The sequence below is a fragment of the Lucilia cuprina genome, chromosome 4 (genome assembly GCF_022045245.1).
Source record: "Lucilia cuprina isolate Lc7/37 chromosome 4, ASM2204524v1, whole genome shotgun sequence".
In the NCBI taxonomy this organism is placed as follows: domain Eukaryota; kingdom Metazoa; phylum Arthropoda; class Insecta; order Diptera; family Calliphoridae; genus Lucilia; species Lucilia cuprina.
The window spans coordinates 38,393,131-38,415,146 of NC_060952.1; the positions used below are offsets into that span (position 1 = coordinate 38,393,131).

At 24.8% G+C, this 22,016-nt stretch overlaps 1 protein-coding gene across 1 annotated transcript in view; it reads right to left on the reverse strand.

Moving 5' to 3' along the window:
• The window catches only part of LOC111690448 (headcase protein), a 186,184-nt gene that overhangs the window by 97,981 nt on the left and 66,187 nt on the right, over positions 1 to 22,016 (reverse strand). The window contains exon 2 of the mRNA XM_023452926.2: positions 6,661 to 6,757. Within this exon, the coding sequence (XP_023308694.2) occupies positions 6,661 to 6,757 (97 nt within the window). The remainder of the gene's footprint in view (positions 1 to 6,660; positions 6,758 to 22,016) is intronic.

The following is a 22,016-nucleotide window of genomic DNA, read 5'->3' on the forward strand; positions in this document are numbered from 1 at the left end:
AAAGGAAACAAATAAATGAATATATAAATATAGTTTTTGGTATAATAAACTTATTAAAGTTTAGCTATAACAGTAAAAAGAATTATTGGTATTTTTTAACAATTTCACAAAATAAATTTTATTTAAAGAAATTTACATATTTGTTGTTTTTTTTTACTAGTAGCCATAAGTTTACATAAGTTATTTACAACAATTGTTAACTTCAAATTAAATTTACTGAACATACTCAAACATATGCCCTCATTATTATAATAGCTTTAGAATAAAAAAAAAACGAAACAGGATGTTGATTATCCTTTATTACAAAACACAAAGATAATTGAAAAAAAAACTTCAACCAAAAAGGATTAAAACTTGACAAGACTCTTGTTAGACTACATGGAATAAAAGGATATTATAATCGTTATAATGATGATGATGATGATCATGTTATAAATATAATTAACAAAGTCAACTTGTTAGTTATTAAATGATTTAATTTTTTCCACTTTTTTAACAAAACCTGACCGTGTATTTTAAACGAAAAAAAAAATTGGTCATGTAACCCCTTAAACAGAAAGGGTTGGAAACAAGGATTTATGCTTAAGCAGGATATGAGTATGGGTATCATTGAACAGCTGCTGTCAACACAGTATTTAACTTCATTTTTGTAATAATAATTATTATTTGAACAAAAGCTTAACACAAAATTGAAAATAATTTTATTAACTACAAAAAAAATTGTTTGGAAAATATTTTTTAGGATAATTTATCATATTTTTTACGCTTATTTAAAGATTTTTGTGTTCAAAAAAAAAGGGAAAGTCCTTAACAATTGTTAATTATTTTGTGTGAAAGAAAACCTTGAATAGGGGAAATAGAAAAATTTGCATAAAAATACCAAATAATTTTTAACCCTCAAAACTAAATATTATACATAATAATGACTTTTTCATTTAGTGTTTTTTCAATTAAAACAATGTTAAAGGAAAAATTGTAATTCTAGCATTTTTATTTAATGATTGATTGTGTTTTATTCATATTTTCTTGTAATTTCATATAATTTATGATTACTTCTCTAGTCCTTTGAAGTTTTAATATGGTTTAGGTTTTTTTTTTAGAAATTTACAGAATATTTTCATTTGTTATTTTTTCATTGAGAAAATCATTAAGAAGTTTTTATGAAAATTTTGGTGTTTTTTTATAAAAAAGAGAAATCATTAATCATTTAAGGTTTTTAATAAAATTTTGGAAAATGTTCCTTAAAATATGTACAATAAATCAATGGAAAAAACTTGTAATAATTTGTTACCTTTGACCCTAAAACCAACTACTAAACAGAGCGAAAATACGTTAAAAAATTATACACGCTTGCTACCAAATTGACACCAAGGTGTTTATAATTTTTCATAACATCCGTTGTCATGATATGTAAGGATAGTTCTCAAATCAACAACAAATACATAAAAAACTCGGCGTCATTAAATTGACAAAAAATAACAATATTTTACCAAAGTAACACCACTATGTTGTCAAACAGAATTTTTCGTTGTCTATATGACAACTATTTGTTATCAAACTCACAACGATACATTGATTAAAATGACAACAATCATTTAATGCAACAACAGCTATGCGTTGTTAAAATGAAAACTGTGTGTTTTATAAATTTTATACACATCCGTTGTCTAAATGTTAACTCATGTGGTAAGCTCACGTTTTACAACAGATTGTATCAATTTCGGAACTGTTACACCGGTTTATTCCCTCTGTGTAGGTACAGTACCTATAAACAGATTTAAAAGTAAATCCAAGAGATCGAAGAGAGCTGATTTTTAGAAATATTTTTTTCTAAAGCGCCTTAGCTTATGCTTTAATTTAAATTGAAAATACACCCCAAAAATAGGCTTTAGTTAATTAATTAATTACAGCCTAAAATTATACTAAATTTCTTATTCAATTTTAAATTAATTCTTAACCTCATACAAGTTTACAAATCAAATTTCAAATTTCCTTTTTTAACCTTGAAAACTTTTAGACTTTTTATCAAAATCTCTAATAAAACCAGCCTTAAGTTAATTTCATTTAATTTTCCATCCCGAAAATTATGCTAAACTTTATTAAATATACAAATTATAATTTATTTAAAATTATACTTAATGGCAAAAAACAACAATAAAGCTGAAAACAAACAAAAACAAACAAAAAAACACAGAAACAAAATTAAATCTTTTATTTTCTTGTAAATGTCATTACACCTGTCTGCTTTTATAAATTCTACTCACATTTGCTTGCTCTCTTGCCACACTTCTTCCGTCTTATAATTTAGCAGGCTTTGTCTGTTCTTAGAAAGAGTTAGAGCAGCAGACATATAAAAGCTTAAAATAATCCTTATAGTGTTAGATTGAGAAACAACTATTATTGCCACAACTACTTAATAATGTGGGGGGTTTTTATACCTTGCAGGTCTGAAGATCTGAACTAACATTTAGGGTAGTAATTTTAGACTGTGTGTATAAAAGAAGGGAAGTCAATTGAGACTGGAAACAATCAAATATTATAAATATTAGTTAAGTTATAAGTTCAAGACACAAATTTGAAAATTGACTACTCTTTAGTTTACTCAGAGACACTAAAGTGTTAATGTACAATGCAATAGATCACCAATGCAGGATTAACTAAACAATATATTTCTTTTTGAATTTAATCATTTTGTTTATATTTCAAATTGGAATTGAAAAGGTTATAATGTTTACACTCTAGATTACTTGTGCTATCATAAGCAAACAATTGAGTTTAATATGCACTTGTTAAATTACCAATAACATGTATGGAAAGTGAGCGATTGTTCATACGATTTAAGCGGTAACAACTTTATTCAACCGACCACACTATAGTTTACTCAGAGTCTATGAAGTGAAAACGTAAGCGTTACAATATCTATATTTTATTAAGTAAGCAATTGATTCCTCTTTACATTTCAAAGAATGTAAACGTGTTAAGAAAAACACAAGGCAATTGAAAAAAAAAAATTGTTTTAAGTGTTTACCCGCTAGTATACCTGTACTATGTTAAGTAGACAATTTACTAATTTTTGTTTTAGAAAGCATACATAGCTATGTGATAGGACATGAATTAAGGAGAAATAGAAACTGAATAGTGATAATTGTGTCCTTTTTAAATAATCTACGATTCTACTGTCTTAAAGTTTGACATATCACCATGCCACTAAAACTACAGGTTAAATTTTCTATTTAACTTGTGCAAAACAATAAGATTATAAATATAAATATATTTTAATTTCTATTATACGAAAACACTTTAATTTCATGCTACATTTATTTATGACAAAATAAAAAAGTATTTCATTGAAAAATTCTTCGAATTCTATTCAGTGAAAATGTTATTCACTCTTTAACTTACTATACAATAAAAAACGCCTTTTTACCATGGAATTTGATGGCGTGTTAAATTTTTCTATAATTATATTTAATAATAATTATAATAGAATGTAATGGTATAGAATAGAACAAGTAAAATAGAGAGAAAAAAATATGGTAAAAGTATTTAAACATTTTATTACTTAATAGCTTTGTCGTTGATGTGTGTGTGTGTGTTTTAAATAGAAAGTAAAAATTCGGTGTGGTAATTCAATTTCGATATACTTGTTGGGAGGATTTACACGGAAAATATCTATACAAAACTCTAGCAAAAAATCTTGTAATGTTGATGATTTTGCTTTGATCTAAGATCTTGCAAATATGCTAAACATGAGCAGAAGAGTATTAAAATACCTCAAGGGAAAACTTTCTAACTAAAATCTATTGTAAACAGCTGTTGCAATAACTAAACAGCGTAGCCTTAATTTCAGAAATATGCTAGGTCTTGTAAATATTCCAGACTATAGCAGAAGTGGATTAAAGTACCCCAGAAAAAGATTTACACGAAAAAAATAGTTATACAAAATTCTAGATAACAAAAACCTTGTAATGTTGAAGATCATAGCAAAAAAGGTCTTGTAAATATGCTAGACTTGAGCAGAAGTGGATTAAAATACCCCAGAACAAAACATTCTAACTAAAATCTATTGCAAATAGCTGTTGCAGAAGTGCAATAATTAAACAGGTCAAATCTAAAACAAACAAGCCTTAAGTCAAGATGTTTCAATTTTGCAATACCTGTAGCAATAATTTAATTGTAATATCCTGTCATATCATTGTAAATATTCTATCATATTCCAGAATCAGATATTTCTATCTGAAGGAATTGCAAACAGTTTTTGCTATAATTACTACACATAGGGAAAAGACACCAAATTCACACTAAATTATTTATAATTTTTAAATAACATTGGTTGTCAAAGTATGAATGGGTAGTTATCAAAACAATAGAATAAGAAGAACTTTTTTTTCGTTAGGTATATGTATTTAAAGTTGTTGCAAACAGTTTTTTTGCCATAAGTGCTACGTAGAGGGAAAAGAGACAATAAAATCCGTTATCAAAGTATAAACAAATAGTTCTTAAACACAACAACGAAAATATAAAAAGTACATAAAGTTACTAAATAAAAAGAAAATAATAATAATGTGTTACCAAAGTGACAACGCTATGTTGTCAAACAAAGATTAGTTGTTGAAGTCACAACGATGCATTGCCGAAATGACTCAAAGCGTAAGCGAAACGACAACAAGGGGATATTGCAATAACAACCATTGCGTTATTAAACTTACAATGGTGGTTGTCAAAATTATAACAGGAAGTTATTTAACTGTTATACACATCCGTGGTATGTTCACTTTGACAACGGACGGTATTACTTTTGATGCTTTTCTAGCGTTTTTTTTTTTTTTTTGTTATTCTATGTATTTAAATTACTAGTTTTGCAAGAGTAATTCACTATTATTTGTTACACTGTCTCAAAATGTTTGTCTAGTAAAAAAAAATATATTTCATTTAAACAATTTCTGTCATGGTTTCTTATGAATTAAATATATAGTTGTTTATTCCTTATAATTTTATAAATATATGTCACAGCTGTTAACAACAAACACAAATATATTAATAATTCTTAGAAATTATTTTATTATCTCATTATTTTGTCATATATTTTTTGTTGGACTTAATAGCATAAATAACAAAAAAAAAAAAACAAACTCCTTCAACTTTGTATAAAGATCACATTACTATATGGATATACAAACAAAACACAGTTCAAAATTTTGTTTTTATTCATGTATCCATATTAAACTGTTTAATCATCACTTTTTCATAATTTTTATTATTTGTTTATATTATTTTTTGGTAATTTAAGTTTTTTTTTTTTGCGTTTTGTTTACAAAACTAAAATTACAAAATATTTGTTTATTTTTCTTAGTTGCTTTTGTTTTCAATGTGAATCTTTTATACCCTACAATATGATAATGATGACAGACAAACTCACTAATTTGTTTAAAGTTCAAAAATATTAGTTCCATTTTTATAAACTTTCCAGAAATCGCGTCTGTCCTTCTGTGTGCGTAATTAAATTATACATTCTAACCACTCAGTTAACATTAATGTACTTCATGTTTTTCCATAACAGATCATATTTCATAAATGATCAATCTTTACAAATCTCATGATATATTTGTATATTTCAAATTCCAATAGTTCTTAAATTCTATCAAGTGTAGCTCTTACATAAAACATCTTAGCCTTACATGTAGTCCGTTAAGTAGCATTTTAGCAATCGCTAGTAGCTTATTGTATAGTCGTTTTGTATGCTACATATGTACATAATTACTTTATCTAAAATTTTTGTTTTATATCGAATAAATTATAAAATGAAAATGTTTATGTATTTGAAATTTAATTATGACATTTGCTTGAAAACTTTAATTCAATTTAAAGGAAAATGAAAATATCTCTAAAGGTTAATGAACTATAAGAAGATTTGAATATTGGCAAAATGTTCATATTCATGGTGAATTTGAAATGTTCACATCAATGACGAACGTTTTGGAATGGTTATAGCAATACATTTCATTTATTATTAACATTTTTTACTCAGAAGAAAAATATATTTTTTTTTTAAATTATACACGCTTGGTGACAAATTGACACCAAACTGTTTGGTAATTTTTCAATAAAAACCGTTGTCAAAGTATGTGCGGTATGTAGTTGTCATATCATAAACAATTATTAAAAAAAAATACACGACGTTATCAAATTAAGAAAAACTTGAACATTGCGTTGCCGAAATGACAACGATTCGTTGTCCAGATCACAAAGATGCATTGCCGAAATGATATGAAAGCTTAATCGAAATGACAACAATGCGTTGTTGCAAAGAAAAGATTTGTTGTAAAACTGGTGATGTAAGTGATTTAGGTTCGTAACTAGTCTGAACTCTTAATTAAGTTGATATCAACTTACAAAAAGTTTAAAAAAACATCACCAAACCGCCTTTTATATTTAACACTATTCTAAATATCTAGTTCTCTAAGATATCTAAGGTTTTACTTTGATGAACAATGTGTATAAATAGAAAAGGTTTTTAAAATACTTTTTACTTAATATATTTAACCAAGTCACAATTGATGTCCTAACATTTTATTGTCGTATGTTGTAAAAATTATGGAAATTTCAGAAATTGCTTCAAATTATTGAAAATAAATTTAATAAGAAATTTTTTAAACATACCTTAACTTGATAGGAATTCAAACGTGTCTTGGGCAAAAGATTGAATGATGAAAAATCCAAACGACGTGAAAAGATGCCATTGCAGCCAGATGTAGAACTGAAAGAAAAAGAAATAGAAAAAATTATTCAAATCTACAAATTTGAAATGGCAGCAAAAATATTAACCATAATGTTATAAATTCTAATGGTATTACACTACAAAAATACTTAATCATTTTGCAAAACAGAATAACGTTTTAATTAAAACGTATTTAAATAAAATTGATAAATGATTTTACAATTAACATACGGTTCCAACTTGCCTGCGGTTTAAAGATAATTTATATTAATTTATCACAGAATTTTGTAAAAAAAAAAACAATACTAAAACAAAAGCAACTATACACAGTCAACAACTATTGAAAAAAAGTAAAACCACAGAATTAAAAAATATATAAAGATTTTTTTTTAAATTGAAAAAAAAAAAATAATAATTGCAAAACGATAAGTAAAAATAGTAAATTTAAATTATATTAAACAGCAGCGTGGTTTTAAAAAGGGCAAAAGTAAATAATGTTTTCTTTAAGGGCAAAAAAATTTTGCCCTTTTCTGCACTTTATTATGACACAAGGCATTATTTTAAGAATTTTATAAGACTGATGAAAGATGGCAACATTTAAAAGAATAAAACAACAACGCATTTTATATATATTTTTACCACAAAACAACGTTTTACTTTACTTTGAAAACTAAAATTTGAAAATTTAACTCATTTGACTCATTGTTTTAGCAACACACGAGTTTCAGGTAACAAAAAATAAATAAAATACATTTTAATAATAAGGCCTGGCTGATGAATAATCTTTATTTATTTAAGCAGCACACACACTTTCAGCTAAAATGTGTGAGTGTGTGTTTTTGCCATTTATTTTATTTATACTTTTTTGTATAAAGTTATCAAAAAATAACAACAATTTTGTTTTATAAAAAAGTGCCAAAAAATAAAATAAAAAACACATAAACAAAATGAAATGAAAGAGAAAATAAAAAACAAGCTTTTTAATTTTGTTGTTGTTTTCTTTATTTTTTATTTATAACCTTGACATTGAATTTGTTTGTATTTGTTTTATACTTTTTTTTTACACTCAAACCCCAATCAACAACACAAAATTAGTGAAAATAACAAAAACAAAAACAATTTACTTTAATAGCCGGTACATGGAGTGGGGTAAATCAGATATTAGAAAAGCTAAAACAACAACAACAATGAAAAAGGCATATAACAATTACTATTAGTGATAATGTTTTTGTTTTTTTTTTCAATTTATGTTTAACCCTCTAAGAGAGGAAATTTTCGAAATAGGAATTATATACCATTTTCTATTTCGGAATAGAGACTAAGCTATTGACTAGGCTAGACTATACCACAGACTAGACGGTAGATTAGACTATAGACTGGACGACTCTAGACAAGACTTAAGACTATATTATGGACTTGAATATAAACTGACTATAAAATAAACTAATAACTTGACTGTAGACTAGATTATAGACTATAGACGACTATAGACTAGAATAGACTATAGACTAAACTACACATTAGACTAGACTGTAGTCTAGACTATGAACTAGACTGTGGTCTAGATATAGATTAAACTATAGACTAGACTTTACTCTAGACTAGACTATTGACTAGACTATAGACTAGACTATAGACTAGACCATAGACTAGACTATATACTAAACTATAGACTAGACTATAGACTAGACTATAGACTAGACTATAGACTACACTATAGCCTACACTATAGACTAGGCTATAGACTAGACTATAGACTAGACTATAGACTAGACTATAGACTAGACTATAGACTAGACTATTGACTAGACTATAGACTAGACTACAGACTAGACTATAGACTATATACTAGACTATAGACTAGACTAGGCTTTAGTCTATACTAGATTATGGCTAGATTATACAAGACTTATAGACTAGACTAGACTATAGACTACACTATAGACAAGGCTATAGACTATAGACTAGGCTATAGACTAGACTATAGACTACACTATAGACTAGACTATAAACTATACTATAGACTAGACTATAGGCTAGACTAGGCTTTAGTCTATACTAGACTTGGCTTTAGTCTATACTAGACTATGGCTAGATTATACAAGACTTATAGACTAGATTATAGGCTAGACTATACGCTAGACTATACTGGATACCCAATAAAAATGGGTTAATAGCGACCAACGTTAAAAAATAAAATTAAACAAGAATAAGAATTAAAATTAAGTTTTTTATAAAAAAACAGAAATTTATTTTTAAAAATATTTCTTAAATTTGTTGTTATTATTCTTGTTTAATTTTGTTAGTGTGTGTGTGTGAAATAATTATAAATGTGGGGGTGGAGTACCTTGTATCATACACGCGCTTCAACTGTCAGACATCAACAGACTGACTGATTTTATTCTCATTTTTATTTTTTTTTTTTGGTAGACATGACTAAATGTTGCTGATGACTGCGATGGTTGTTATTTAAACAAAAATATTTTATTTATGGCAAAAATAAAACAATTAGAATTGTTAATTTTTTTTGTTGTTTTATATTATTTTTCTTCTTTTTGGCGAGAATAAATTTGTGCAAAAAATGTTTAAAAGGAAAAAAAAAACTTTTGAGAATTTGCGAAACAAAACAGAGATAGTAAATAAAAAAACTTTGAAACAAATAATATTTGATAAATATAAATATGAATTATAAAAAGCGGAAGTTAAAATTTTGTTATATATAGAAAGAATAAGATAATTAAAAAAAAGCATATGTACATATATTCAAGTTGAAAGGAATGTTTAATAACGGATTAAATTAATAATTGGTTTTGCGTATATAATAAAATATTTAAGCAAAATGTTGCGGAAAAAAAGTTTCAGAAAACCTGTTTTCTTAAAAACAAAACTCTATTCTATTCAAGTTAAAGCTAACTTATGTATTGTTTAGAATGAGCTTTCGAAGAACCGGTAAATTAAAAACTTTTCCCTGTGAAAACTCATTAGTTCACGAACACCTTTATAATTATTTATTGATCGTTTATTGCTTTCGATTCAAATAGAATTTTTCGCTGGGTTTTTATAGAAAGTTATTTAAGTTATTAATAAACAATTTGACAAAATTATTACCCCAATGACATACATTTTAATAACTTTATAATAAAGTTATCTAACTAATTTAAACCCCCTGTTGAAGTCCCCCAAAAGTCAAAATAATTAAAACAATTTATCAGGGTTTTTTTTTTTTTTTTGTTTTGGAAAAAAGTACTGAATATTATTTTTGTGTTAACTTATCATCATTGAGTGTGAGTGCTTTTTTTATTATTATAAAAGGAATTTTATTTTTAAAATTAGCAGCTTGTTTATAAAATTTTATCGTTTAATAAACAAAAAAAAAACAAGGCCTGCTTTTTTTAAAGAAAACAAAATTCGCACATTTTGTATTTATTTACTTAACAATGACTAAAATGTTAAACAATATTTTTTAATTTTTATGAATTATTATATAATAAGAAAGAAAATAATAAAATGAGGAAGAAATAAGAAAATTCTAAATGAATTTTGCAAAAGAAAAAAACTTGTCTTGAGTTTTGTTTATAACTCAGCACGTAGTATATGTAAAATTTCTTGGCATAAAAGTTCTTAAGCCTCTAACTGATATATTGATACAACATGCTAGTCTATGAGGTATCTACTTTTGAAGTGGTGATAAATGTTATTCTTTTGGAAGTACTTTGTTTTATTTTTTAATTAATTAATTTTGACAACATATCGTTGACATTGTAACAACGCATTGTTATCATTTCGATTACATTTCATGTCATTTCGGCAACGTATCGTTGTGATATCGACAATTTTATTGTTTTAAAATAAAACAACCTTTTAACTCCTTATTTGTAAGTACTTATATAAGCTTAGGAAGGCAAGGACGAAACAACTTTTTAACATCTTATTTTGAAGTACTTATATTAGCATAGGAAGCCAAAGTTTGTAATTTGTGTGAGAATTTTTTGTTTGTTTTGAAAACAAAACAACTTTTAAAACTTCCTATTTGTAACTACTTATATAAGCAGTGATTGCTAAGTACTTGCCATCAATATCAGTCTTATTCGGAATAATAAACTCACTGCTGGTCCACCTACTCTACATAAATCGTACAACAGGAAACAATCTCTCGGTTAATAATTGTTCATAATAAAAGTTTTTGTTAGTAATTGATGTAAGTTTTGAGTCAGTAAAATAGCTGAGAAAAAGTCTACAAACCGAATATTCAGTAAAGTATTTATTTAGAAAAATATATATTATAATTAACGATAATAAAATATTTCTATATTTATTTTACAACAAATTAAAAGTAAATAAAAATTGTGATTCAAAATTAAGAAAAGGGAATTTACAATATTAAACAAATATTGTAAATATTACTCATTTAAGCAGCAAATTAACTTAAAAAAAAAAACTGAAAAAGATTAAATAAAATAATAAAAAAAATTTATGAAAAAAAAAAAATAAAACTGACCTAAACATTTACAAAGAAAAAAAGTTAATTACTGATAAAAACTTTTACAAAATTTATAATTAAGTTAATAATAAAACTGACCTAAGTTTTTTTTCATAATATTATAAATAATAATAAAAAATACAAACAAACCATTAAAAACTATTAATAATTTTTTTTTCAATCTAACATGAAACACATAAAACAAAAACATTTTTTTCATTAATTTGTTTAAACAGCCGTATCAAAAAACAGCAAAATAAAAACATACATATAAATTTAATTAAATAATAAAATTAACTAAATCTATACATTAAAATGACGAACGAAGCGTACATTAGTAGCAAATTGATTAATTCATTAAATTATTTAAAGGTAATTTGAAATTTTGTTAAATACTATATTTATTTTATTGCTCTTTTTTTTATAGTGATAATTACCTTTTAACCGTTTTAATCGTTTTAATAGTTTTTTTTATATTTGATTTTAATTGACTTTAAAATTTAAATAATTTATAGCTTTGATTTTAAATGATATATTTGAAATCAATAATTCAAAATATTTTTAAGGTTTTTGAAATATTTTTTTTTAATGTCGTTGAATTTAAATTTAAAAAATTAATTTAATAAAAAATATTAAACTTAACCCTTTAAAGGCATTAATCCAATGTTTATTTTCCATAGTTTAAACTCTCTGCTATACTTTGAAGTAGTTTAGTAATGGCTTACATATAATCGGTTATATAAGTTATCATTTTGAGTTGATGTGCTATAGCAATTAACCAACTTATTTAACTGACTATTTGTGATAAGCGTGCTTGGTTATGACTTATTTAATGCCTTATTTGTAAGCAGGCATAATGACTTATATATTTTTTAATATATTTATTATGACTTAAAGTTTTAAATCTTTTAAATTTCAAGTTATTGGTTTTGTTTCTTTAAATATTATTAAATTTTGTTAAAACAATAAACGTTTTCTTTTAATTTGTTTAAATTATATAATAAGCACGTTTCAAAAATTCCCTCTACAACTTGTGAATTAGTCTATTCAGAGACCTCCCAAAAAGTTTCGAAAAATAAAAGTTTGTTAATAATTCACACCTCATTTTGTTGAAGTTTGATATGTTATTTATTTTAAGTATTTACAACACATTATTTGTTATTTTTTTTGGTAAATTGTTAAATAGACACAGAATATTAACTAAACAAAAGCGAACAATAATCAATATTTATGAAATAGTGTTCGAAATTAATCGAATCATGTACTAAAAAGATCTTGAAAGTTATAAGATCTCATACATATATAGGAAATGAAATCCGTAGCGAAAAAATGGCTCCATATCGGAGATATACGTTCGAGATATGATCAGAATGTCTGTACCACGATTTTCACCATTTTTATTTCGTTATATTGTACATCATGTCCCTTTAGTCGTTTTTAAGCGATTATTTGGATAATTTAAAAACACAAAAATAGTAAACATTTGTCTGTCAAAATTTGTTTTTGTGTTGCGGCAAATTTTACTTTAAACAAATTTAAGAAGATTTAGCAAATAATATAATTTTGTGTTATTTACTTGCCAAATATGTTAAAAATGTGTTAACGCATGTTTGCATTTTCTTTCAGAGATGAAGGTCAAAATGATGTACATATGTGAAATAATGATTTTAAAAATGAATACATCTTTATTGACGTACACAGAGCGAAAAAAAGCAGTAGAAAAGTACAGAAATTGATACAATCCGTTGTTCGTTAACATTTAGACAATATTTTAAATAATAACTTCTAATTTTAACTACGCGTCGTTGTTATTGCAAGAACGCATTGTTGTCATTTTGATTACGCTTTATGTCATTTTTGCAATACATTATGGTGAGTTCGTCAACAAATCGATGTCATTTCGACAATGCAACGTTGTGTTTGACACATTGGTAACACATTATATATTTTGTTGATTTTATTGTTGTAGATTTGACAGCTATACGTATATACTTTGACAACGGATATTATTGCACAATTATAAACATTTTGGTGTCAATTTGGTACCAGTTGTGCATAATTTAAATACGTATTTTTCCCTCTGTGTGCTTGTCAAATAAAAAAATCGGCGAGATGCCTTAAAATTTGTTAAATCGTTAAAAATTCCAGAGCGTAACTAATGGACCTCTATTCTAAGAGAGATCAGACAGAATTTTAATTAACTCTTTCAAGCATATTAGACACCGGTGTCCCAAGATTTTTTTCTCGATTTAGAGCGTTTCTTACGTAGTAAAATACATTACTTTTTTGAATTTGATGTCACTACATGCTAAAAAGGATAAAGGATATTATCCTTGGACTTTTTTTTAATTATCATAAAAAATTATTGATTTAATTAAAAAAGGTAGTGTTTGCTGCAGTGAAATCCATTGTGCTTGTAAGGGTTAACAATTAAAATAGAAAAACCTATTGTAAAGGTGTATAGAACTAATTGAGATATAACTATATAAGTATATTCACAAATCAAGAGAGTCTCTCGATATCAATTAATTTTGAATGGTCTCGAGCCATTGCAACTTATTGTGCTCTTTGTTGTGATTATATTGAGGATCTAAGGAGTCTAAAGCCTTCGGAAACAAATACACGGAATCCACGGTTGTATCATAATATCAATCAGAGTGTTTGAAAAGTTAAACTTTTAGCTTGAAAAATCGTATATTTACATGAGACTATAAAACCTCCAATTATAACCATAGCTCAAGTACTAAAAAACCGCGAGTTCTATGAACCAATTATCTACATAGAATATACATGAGCTTTTCATTACTCCTCAATTGCGGAAGACCATGGGTGGTCCAATTTGGACTATTAAAATTTAACTCAAGTACTTTTTGCAAAATCTAGAGGCTATGTGAACTAAATTGCCCGCTTAAAATTTTGATTAAATTTTGGAACTTGATTCACACGAAATCGACAAGCTATATCTTTAAGCTTTCATCTTTAAACATGTTAGGAATTTGAAATTTTATTAATAATAATTTAAACTAGATTTAAAACAAAATGCAGAAATTAAAATTCAAAGAATGTTTAATAAAAAAAAAAATTTATTTGAAAAAAAAACAATGGCTTAGTTGGTCTATAGAAAATTTAATGTACAGTTTAGGTGATTTATTTGATTATTAAAAACATTTAAATGTAAATTACTTTTAATAAACTCATTACCACCTTTATTTAAGATAGAACATGTTTTTTTAACAGAAATTGTTTAGCTAATTTATGTATGAGAACGAAACATTTAAGTTTTTTTTTTTTTCAAATATAATATCTCATTCTCAAAATCAACAATAACAATAATAATTAAATTCCAACTTTATATTAGTTACACAAAAAAGTGTTTGTCTGCCAGCCAGCCAACACAAACAATCGTCTGACTGGGGTTGTCTTTTTAGCCCTGATATTTTTGCTTTACAAAAAATAATTCAATGGCAACTAAAATGTACAAAAATATAAAATATAAATAAAAGACAGACTTTAAAAACTAAAGCATGACTTGTTTTAATTATAACACAACAATACGTAGTTAAATTAAATTTATTTAAAATAAATACAAAATAAATAAGAAAAAACAATTAAAACGAAATGAAAATTAAAATAGAATACAAAAACTAGAAAAATATAAAATTCCATTAAGAAAAAAAATATATAACAGACAGTAAACAATATAATATAAAGAATTTAACAAAAATAAAAAATTATATCAAGCCGGCTTTAAAACTTATAACGACTGACAATTTCTTATAGCAGTTAAATTTTTTTTGCAATGTCTAAATCAGTGAACTACGCCTAAAAACTCCAGGTGACGAAATCTAGTTATGCTATTAAAGACACAATCAACAGATTTTAAACTTTCCAGCAAACAGTATTAAGTTTTTATTTATAGTATATCTAACTGTTTAAGTCGTTCTCTGCTTTAGTTTACTATGGGCCTGGTATTTAATTATAAAACAACAACAACAACAATGGCTATAATAAAATTATCTATTTTTATTATTAGTTAAGCTCATTAACTAAAGTCTTAAAATGCTATAAAAATGTTATGTTATAGAGTTTAGTATAAAGTCTAGAATTAGCAATGAACTAGTAGTAAAATTAAAGAATAACAAAATCGTGCAAAAACCAAATAAATCAAGCACAAACAAAATAACAAGTTAAATTAAATTTGTATAAATAAGATTAAGGCGGGAAAAAATGTAAATAAAAGAGAAAGTTCTAAAGAAGCTGTTAAGACTACTTTGCTAAAAGTTGTAATGAATATAAGCTAGCAACATGTTGATAAGATTTCCGATTAAAACAAAATTTTATTTAAATTGTTATTAAAGCAAAAAACAATTAAACAATTTAATTGCACATATTTTATAAACAGTTTTAATAACTAGCAACATGTTGCTAAGATTTGAAATTTTATTTTAGTTTTTAATAAGACGATAAAATGGCAACAGTTTAAAATAAAACATGATTTAACAATACAATTGCAAAAAAATATATTATAGATTAAACATTTTAATGAAAAACTATGTTGAAGCAACATGTTTGTCACAATTTTCGACTGGCCACATGTTGCTTAAATTTCGTATTTAAAATACTATTTATTTCTATTATTAATAAAAACATGTTGTTTATTTCTATTGGTATTTAAGTCAGAATAATTGCACTACAAACAATATGTTGCCAGGATTTAGAATATTAAAACAATTTTTGTTAAAATTGTTATTAAAAATTTTAAAATAAACATGAATTAGAAATATATTTGCAAGAAAAAAATGTATTAATAAGAATGTTGCTGCAGCATGTTTGAAACAATAGTCAACTAGTCACTTGTTGCTGAGATTTCACATACAAAATTTTGTTTATTATAAATGTTATTAAACACAGAAATTGTTAAAAAATCTTATTGGAAAAGTTTCACTAACATGTCTGAATGATTTAATTACTAACAACATGTTGCCAAGATTTTAAAAATATTTAATTTTTTTAATTGTCTTAAACGAAAAATTATTATTTACTTCAACAATATAATTAATAGATAAAATAAAATATTCTAGATAAATAAAATGTTGCTGAGTTTTCATATTAAAATCATTGTTTATTTAAATTGTTATTTAATTTAGAAAATTTGCAAAAAATTCTAAATACACATGTTTCATTAAAAACTTAGGTTAAGTTAACACGATTGATTGCATATGGTCAACATGCACCTCAAGAAAAAACGTCACACATTGGGCAATGAGGTTTGAAACGTAAAACTCTCGAAGGCGGAGCAAACAGGACGGCCTGATTACCCTTAAGCGATAATAGCAACGACGTACGATGGTCTTCTTGCATCCAGAGCTGAATTAGGAATCGTAGCAATATATTTATAAGAAAAAATATTTTACATTAGAAATTCTAGCAAAAAATGTTGCTGCAACATAGATTAAATTCATCTTCAATAGCAATATGTTGCTAAAATTACAAAATAAAAATCATTTTTGTTTCTTTACTTAATAAAACTAAAAATTAATCAAATTTCAAATTCAGTACTAAGTTCTTACGATTTAGTCATTAGCAACATGTTGCTAGGATAAAAAATATTATAAAAAAAAAAAAACGAAAAATATATTTAAAAAAACTAAGCTTTATCAAAAAAAAAAAAATATCTTAATCAATCCTTTTTTTTCCTAAATTTAATAAAAACAAAATTTCTTAAAAAATGTTGCAAATGTTGCCAAAACTAAAATTGCTAGCTTAACTAATTTAAATTATAGTTTGAAAAAAAAATTAAAATTCGTCTGTTATTTAACAATTTTGTAGTGAAAAAATAAAACGTATTTTTTTTAATTTATTAAACAGAAGCATTAAAAAAAATTATTTTTCTTTTTAGATTTTGCTATGTTTGTGAAAATATGAAATGCAATATGAAATGCACTGAGAGAAATTGGTTAGTAATTAAAACATTTTTAGAATTTGGCGGTTTATTTTTCTGCAACATGTTGATAAACTAGTAAACCAAATTTCAGAACTGAAAATAAAAATATTGAAAAAGTAATTTTCGTTATTTTTTACTTTTATATTGATACTTTTTTAAAAAGGTATTAATTGCGAATTTTTTGTAGAGTGAGTAATGGAAATGTTGTTTATGAGAAAATACTACTTAATATTGGCAGCAAAAAGACCAAATTTGTTTAATATTTGCACATTTTTGCAAAAAGTTTTTAATGTGTATTATATACAAAATACATCGAATAAAATAAACGTGACAAACTTTAGCAGCTAAATACGAAAAAAAAACAACACTCTTCATTAAATAGTGTTTTTGCATAAAACGTGTATTATCATTAAGACTTCTGCCCTGCGGGCATAGACTATTATTGTATTTAAACAATTTAAAATGTATCAAGTTTTTTTAAATGAAATAAAAAAAACCAAAAAAGTAAACAATAATTTAGCACAAAATTTTTAAGAAATCTAAGAAAATTCAACAAAATGTTGCAAACAAATTAACAAGTGCCTTTTTTGTACTTAACTTGTTTAAATACCTTTTTTTGGGGACACGTGTTAACCTTTTCGTAAACTGACTTTAACACGACTTTTGTACAACAATCATACTATGTAATTCCTATGTAATTTTACAAAAATGGTAACAAACAAAAAAAAACTACAACACAAAAATGTTTACAAACTCAAAGTGTCTTGTAAGGTATTTTTCCCTAAAAAAAAACAGTTAAATTGACAATTTTTGCATAAGGTCATCATCATGCTTAACATATTGATCATTTGTTTTATTTGGTACCTATTTGTTGCAGGTTGTGTTGTAGTTTTTTTTTTTTTTCTTTCATTTTCTAACAAAGTGTTAACGAATAATAAAAAAAGGTTTACAGTTGAAAGTTCAAAAAACTCATCAAAAAATATAAAATATGTTGTTTTTTTTCTCCTCAACAAAAGTAATTTTTTTTTGTTTTATTATTAAGTTGCTGATAATTTCAATGAAATTTATTACCAAATATAAAAAACAACAAAAAATTACACTAGAGAGCAAAAAAAGTTTTGAAATTTAGCAACTTTATGTAAATGTTGCTAAAAGTAAGCTAAAGTTTAAACGTTTTGAGTTAAACACTTTTGCTTCTAACTAAATTTTGTCTTAAGGTTAGCAACATTTTTACATATGTTGCTAATGTTTGCAGCTGCCTTAACACTCGAATTTTAAGAAAATTTAAGCAAAAGTTTTAATATTTCTAGTTAAGCACTTTTGGTACTAACTGCAACATTCTTACAAATGTTGCTAAACTTCACAGTTGTATAAAAAATAAAATTTTAAGAATTATTTTACAAATAAAATCTTTAAAATTCTGAATAATGTTATAAGTTATACATGTTTGCTTCTTACCAAATCTTGTATTAAGTTAGGCAAGTAAATGTTGCATAACTTTAGCTAAAGTTTTTAGTTAAACACTTTTGTTCCTCACCAAATCTTGTCTTGATTTGCTAATGTCTGGAAATTAAGAAAAACTTAAAAAAAACTTTTATTACACACCGCAATACATGTTGCTAAACTTTACATTTATAAAAAATCAAATTTAAAACAATTTAAATAAAATCTTAAAAATTCGGAATAAAATTCTTAGATATACAATTTAGCTGATCACCAAATCTTGCCTTAAGTTAAGCAAAATTTAGTTTTAAAATTTTGGATTATATACTTTACTGCAACATTGTTGTAAATGTTGCAAAACTTTACGTTCAAGGAATTATTTAAAAAAAATCTTTAAAATTCTATGTTAAACACTTTTGCTTATCACTATATTTTGTCATAAGTCAAGCAAGATTTCCTTTAATGTTTATAAACTTTAAAGCTGCCTTTAAACCAGAATAAAAGTTAAAAATTTTAAATTCTAAAATAAAATGTTGCTAAAGCTCTGTTGTAAACACTTTTGCTTTTCACTGTATTTATTAAACAATAATCCGTATATGTTTTTTTTGTGGCAAAGAGAGAAAAAAGAAAACACATTAACAACACATTCTGTGTAAGTGTTTTTCATTTTTATAAATTATATAAATTTATTGTTGAGTTTTTTTTTTTCATATATATATTTTGTTAAATTACTATGTTTTTTGTAGAGGATTTTTGTTTATTTCTTTCATACATTTAATTACAGTTTGTTGCTAAACTTTCGTTATCATTGTTAACATCCACTGCTGCAACTCACTCTCCCAGCAACAACAGCAGCTGGCTGATGTTTTTGGTCCTACTGAAATAATGTTTTGTGTTTGTAATTTAACATGTTTCCTATCACACACACACAAAACTACAACTAACGTGTTCAGATTAATAAAAATGTCTTAATAATACAAAATAAGGAGAAAAAAAAAATAAAATAAGGTGCAGCAGTTAGTTAAAGTTGTCTGGGGATTAAAATAGACTTGTTATTGAAATAGAAAATGAATGAAACTTATATGAAATCTATATCTTACTAAAACATGTATATTGAGACTAAATTAAGTTGCAAAAGTGATGAAAGAAAAAAATTTAAATTTACAATTAACAGCAGGTTGATTCGATAACAAACAATTAAAATTAAAGAAAAACATTTTTTATTTCAAGAGGAAACATTTTTGGCAGAAGGAAAATAAAGTTCAAAAGAACTGCTTTTTAAATAAAATGACAATTGTCAATTTTGATAATTTTAAAGCATTTTTTTCAAAATTATTAAAAATTTTATTTTAATCTATTTAAACTTATTATAAACAGGCTCTATAAAATGTTTAGCTACATGTTGCTAAAAACAAAATCCTTTGAAAATTATTAGTAATTTTAATATTAATTTGTTGAAAGTTTTTCAAATTTTATTTAAATGTTTTATTATTGTTTATAAAAATTAGATTAGAATTAACTTTAGAAATGTTTAGCAACATGTTGCCACAACAAATAACTTGAATATTTGTAATATGTTGTATGTACTTGCAATAAGTTTCTTCTAAGGAAAACTTTATTACCATTAAGATTTTTTGGAAATAAAAAAAGGCTAGAATAATTGTTATAAATGTTTAGCAACATGTTGCCACAACAATTAAATTAGGATTTGTTAATATTTGCAACAATTTTAAAATGTATATAGATAATATTATATATGTATGTAAAAAGAAATAGTTAGAAATATTTAGCAACATGTTGCCAAAATATATTCAATTTATTATTAAGAAAAAAAAAACGCTTAAACAAAATCTAAGAAACCTCTTCGAATTTAATAAAAATATAGAAAAATTTCTAAGGACAATTTTGTTGCCAGTAGTAGCAATTCATTGTCTTTAATAATGCAATATGAAGCAAAATAGTTTAAGTTTTAGTATTTGATTTAATTAATTGTTAATTAAAAAAAAATAATAAATAATTAAAAATGTTTAGCAACATTTTGCCAAAATAAATAAAATACTCAATTAAAAGAAATCTGAAACCTTTCTAAAAATATTGATTTCAAAAAGCTTGTAAGAAAAATAGTAGCAATTTATCTTCTTTTTATTGCAATATAAAGCAAAATATTTTCAATTTAAGAGCTTTTGAAGCAAAATTTCTCACATTTAACACCAACCAAAACGCTCAACCTTTTCCTACTAAAGATTCGATTTTTTTGAGGCAAAAAAATTAAATTAAAACTAAATCAAATTTTGTATAAATTTATTTTAATGAATAAAATTCAACTGCAAAAAAAGGTGCAAAATTAGATTTTTTCCCAAAACAAAACTACAGGTGCGGCTCTCTTACACTTTTTTATTTTATTTTTTTGGAAATTAAATAAAATTTATTTGGTTTTGCATTACAAACATCAGCAACCAAGAAAAAAACAATATAAATACTTAAAAAAAATGATTTCTTTACATTTGAAAACCACAAATGGTCTATAAGCAGAGTTCAGCAACACCCCACCTTTGTTTGTTTCTTTTTTTCCAACTTAGTATTACTTGTCTGATTACAGAGGATTACAATCATGTTTTTTATATATTTTATTTAGTTAATGTAATGAAGATTTTGTTAATAAAATAAAAAAACTTAAATCCATATACTAAACTTCGTTAGCAGATGGTTTTTATAGCGATAAGCCTTTTAGCTTTAACTTTATATGGTGTGGTGGTGTAGTTGGAGATTTGAAGAGTTAGAGTTAAAGAAACTTAAATTTTAATTGAAATTGATTTCGTACATACTAAAGTTGGTATTAAAATATAAAAACCGTTAAATTATATTTGTGTAGTTTTTTTCTAGTTTTGATTTTTTTTTTTTTTTTTTTGAAAGATTTTCCTACAAAGATTTTCTCACATTTATTAAATGTCAAAGATTGATGTAAGAAAAAAAAAACATATATAATTGGTGGTCTAAGTACTTTTTTATTTATTTTTTTAATCTCCAGTGGTTTTTTATTGATAAATGGGAAATAAGAGATTAGTTTATTCAAATTTTATATTATAAAAACACCTTAATAGTTACAATTTTAAAAAGAAATGTTAATCTATATGTTAAGCAACATTTATATAAAGGTATTAACAAATGTTTAGCAATATGTTGCTAACAATGTTGTTCAATAGGTAAAGTGTTAACAGTTTGCACAAGTTCAACATGCGGTAAGAACAATATCAAAAAATTGAATAGATTACTAAAGGTTCAGCAACATGTATCTAAACAACCTTAATCTTTGATTTATTTAGCATACTACTTAAGATTTAGCAACAAGTGGCTAAAGAACCTTAATGTTATATTTATTTAGCAAATTGTTGTAATATATTTCTCAGCTTAAAATGTTTTCAAATGAAAGT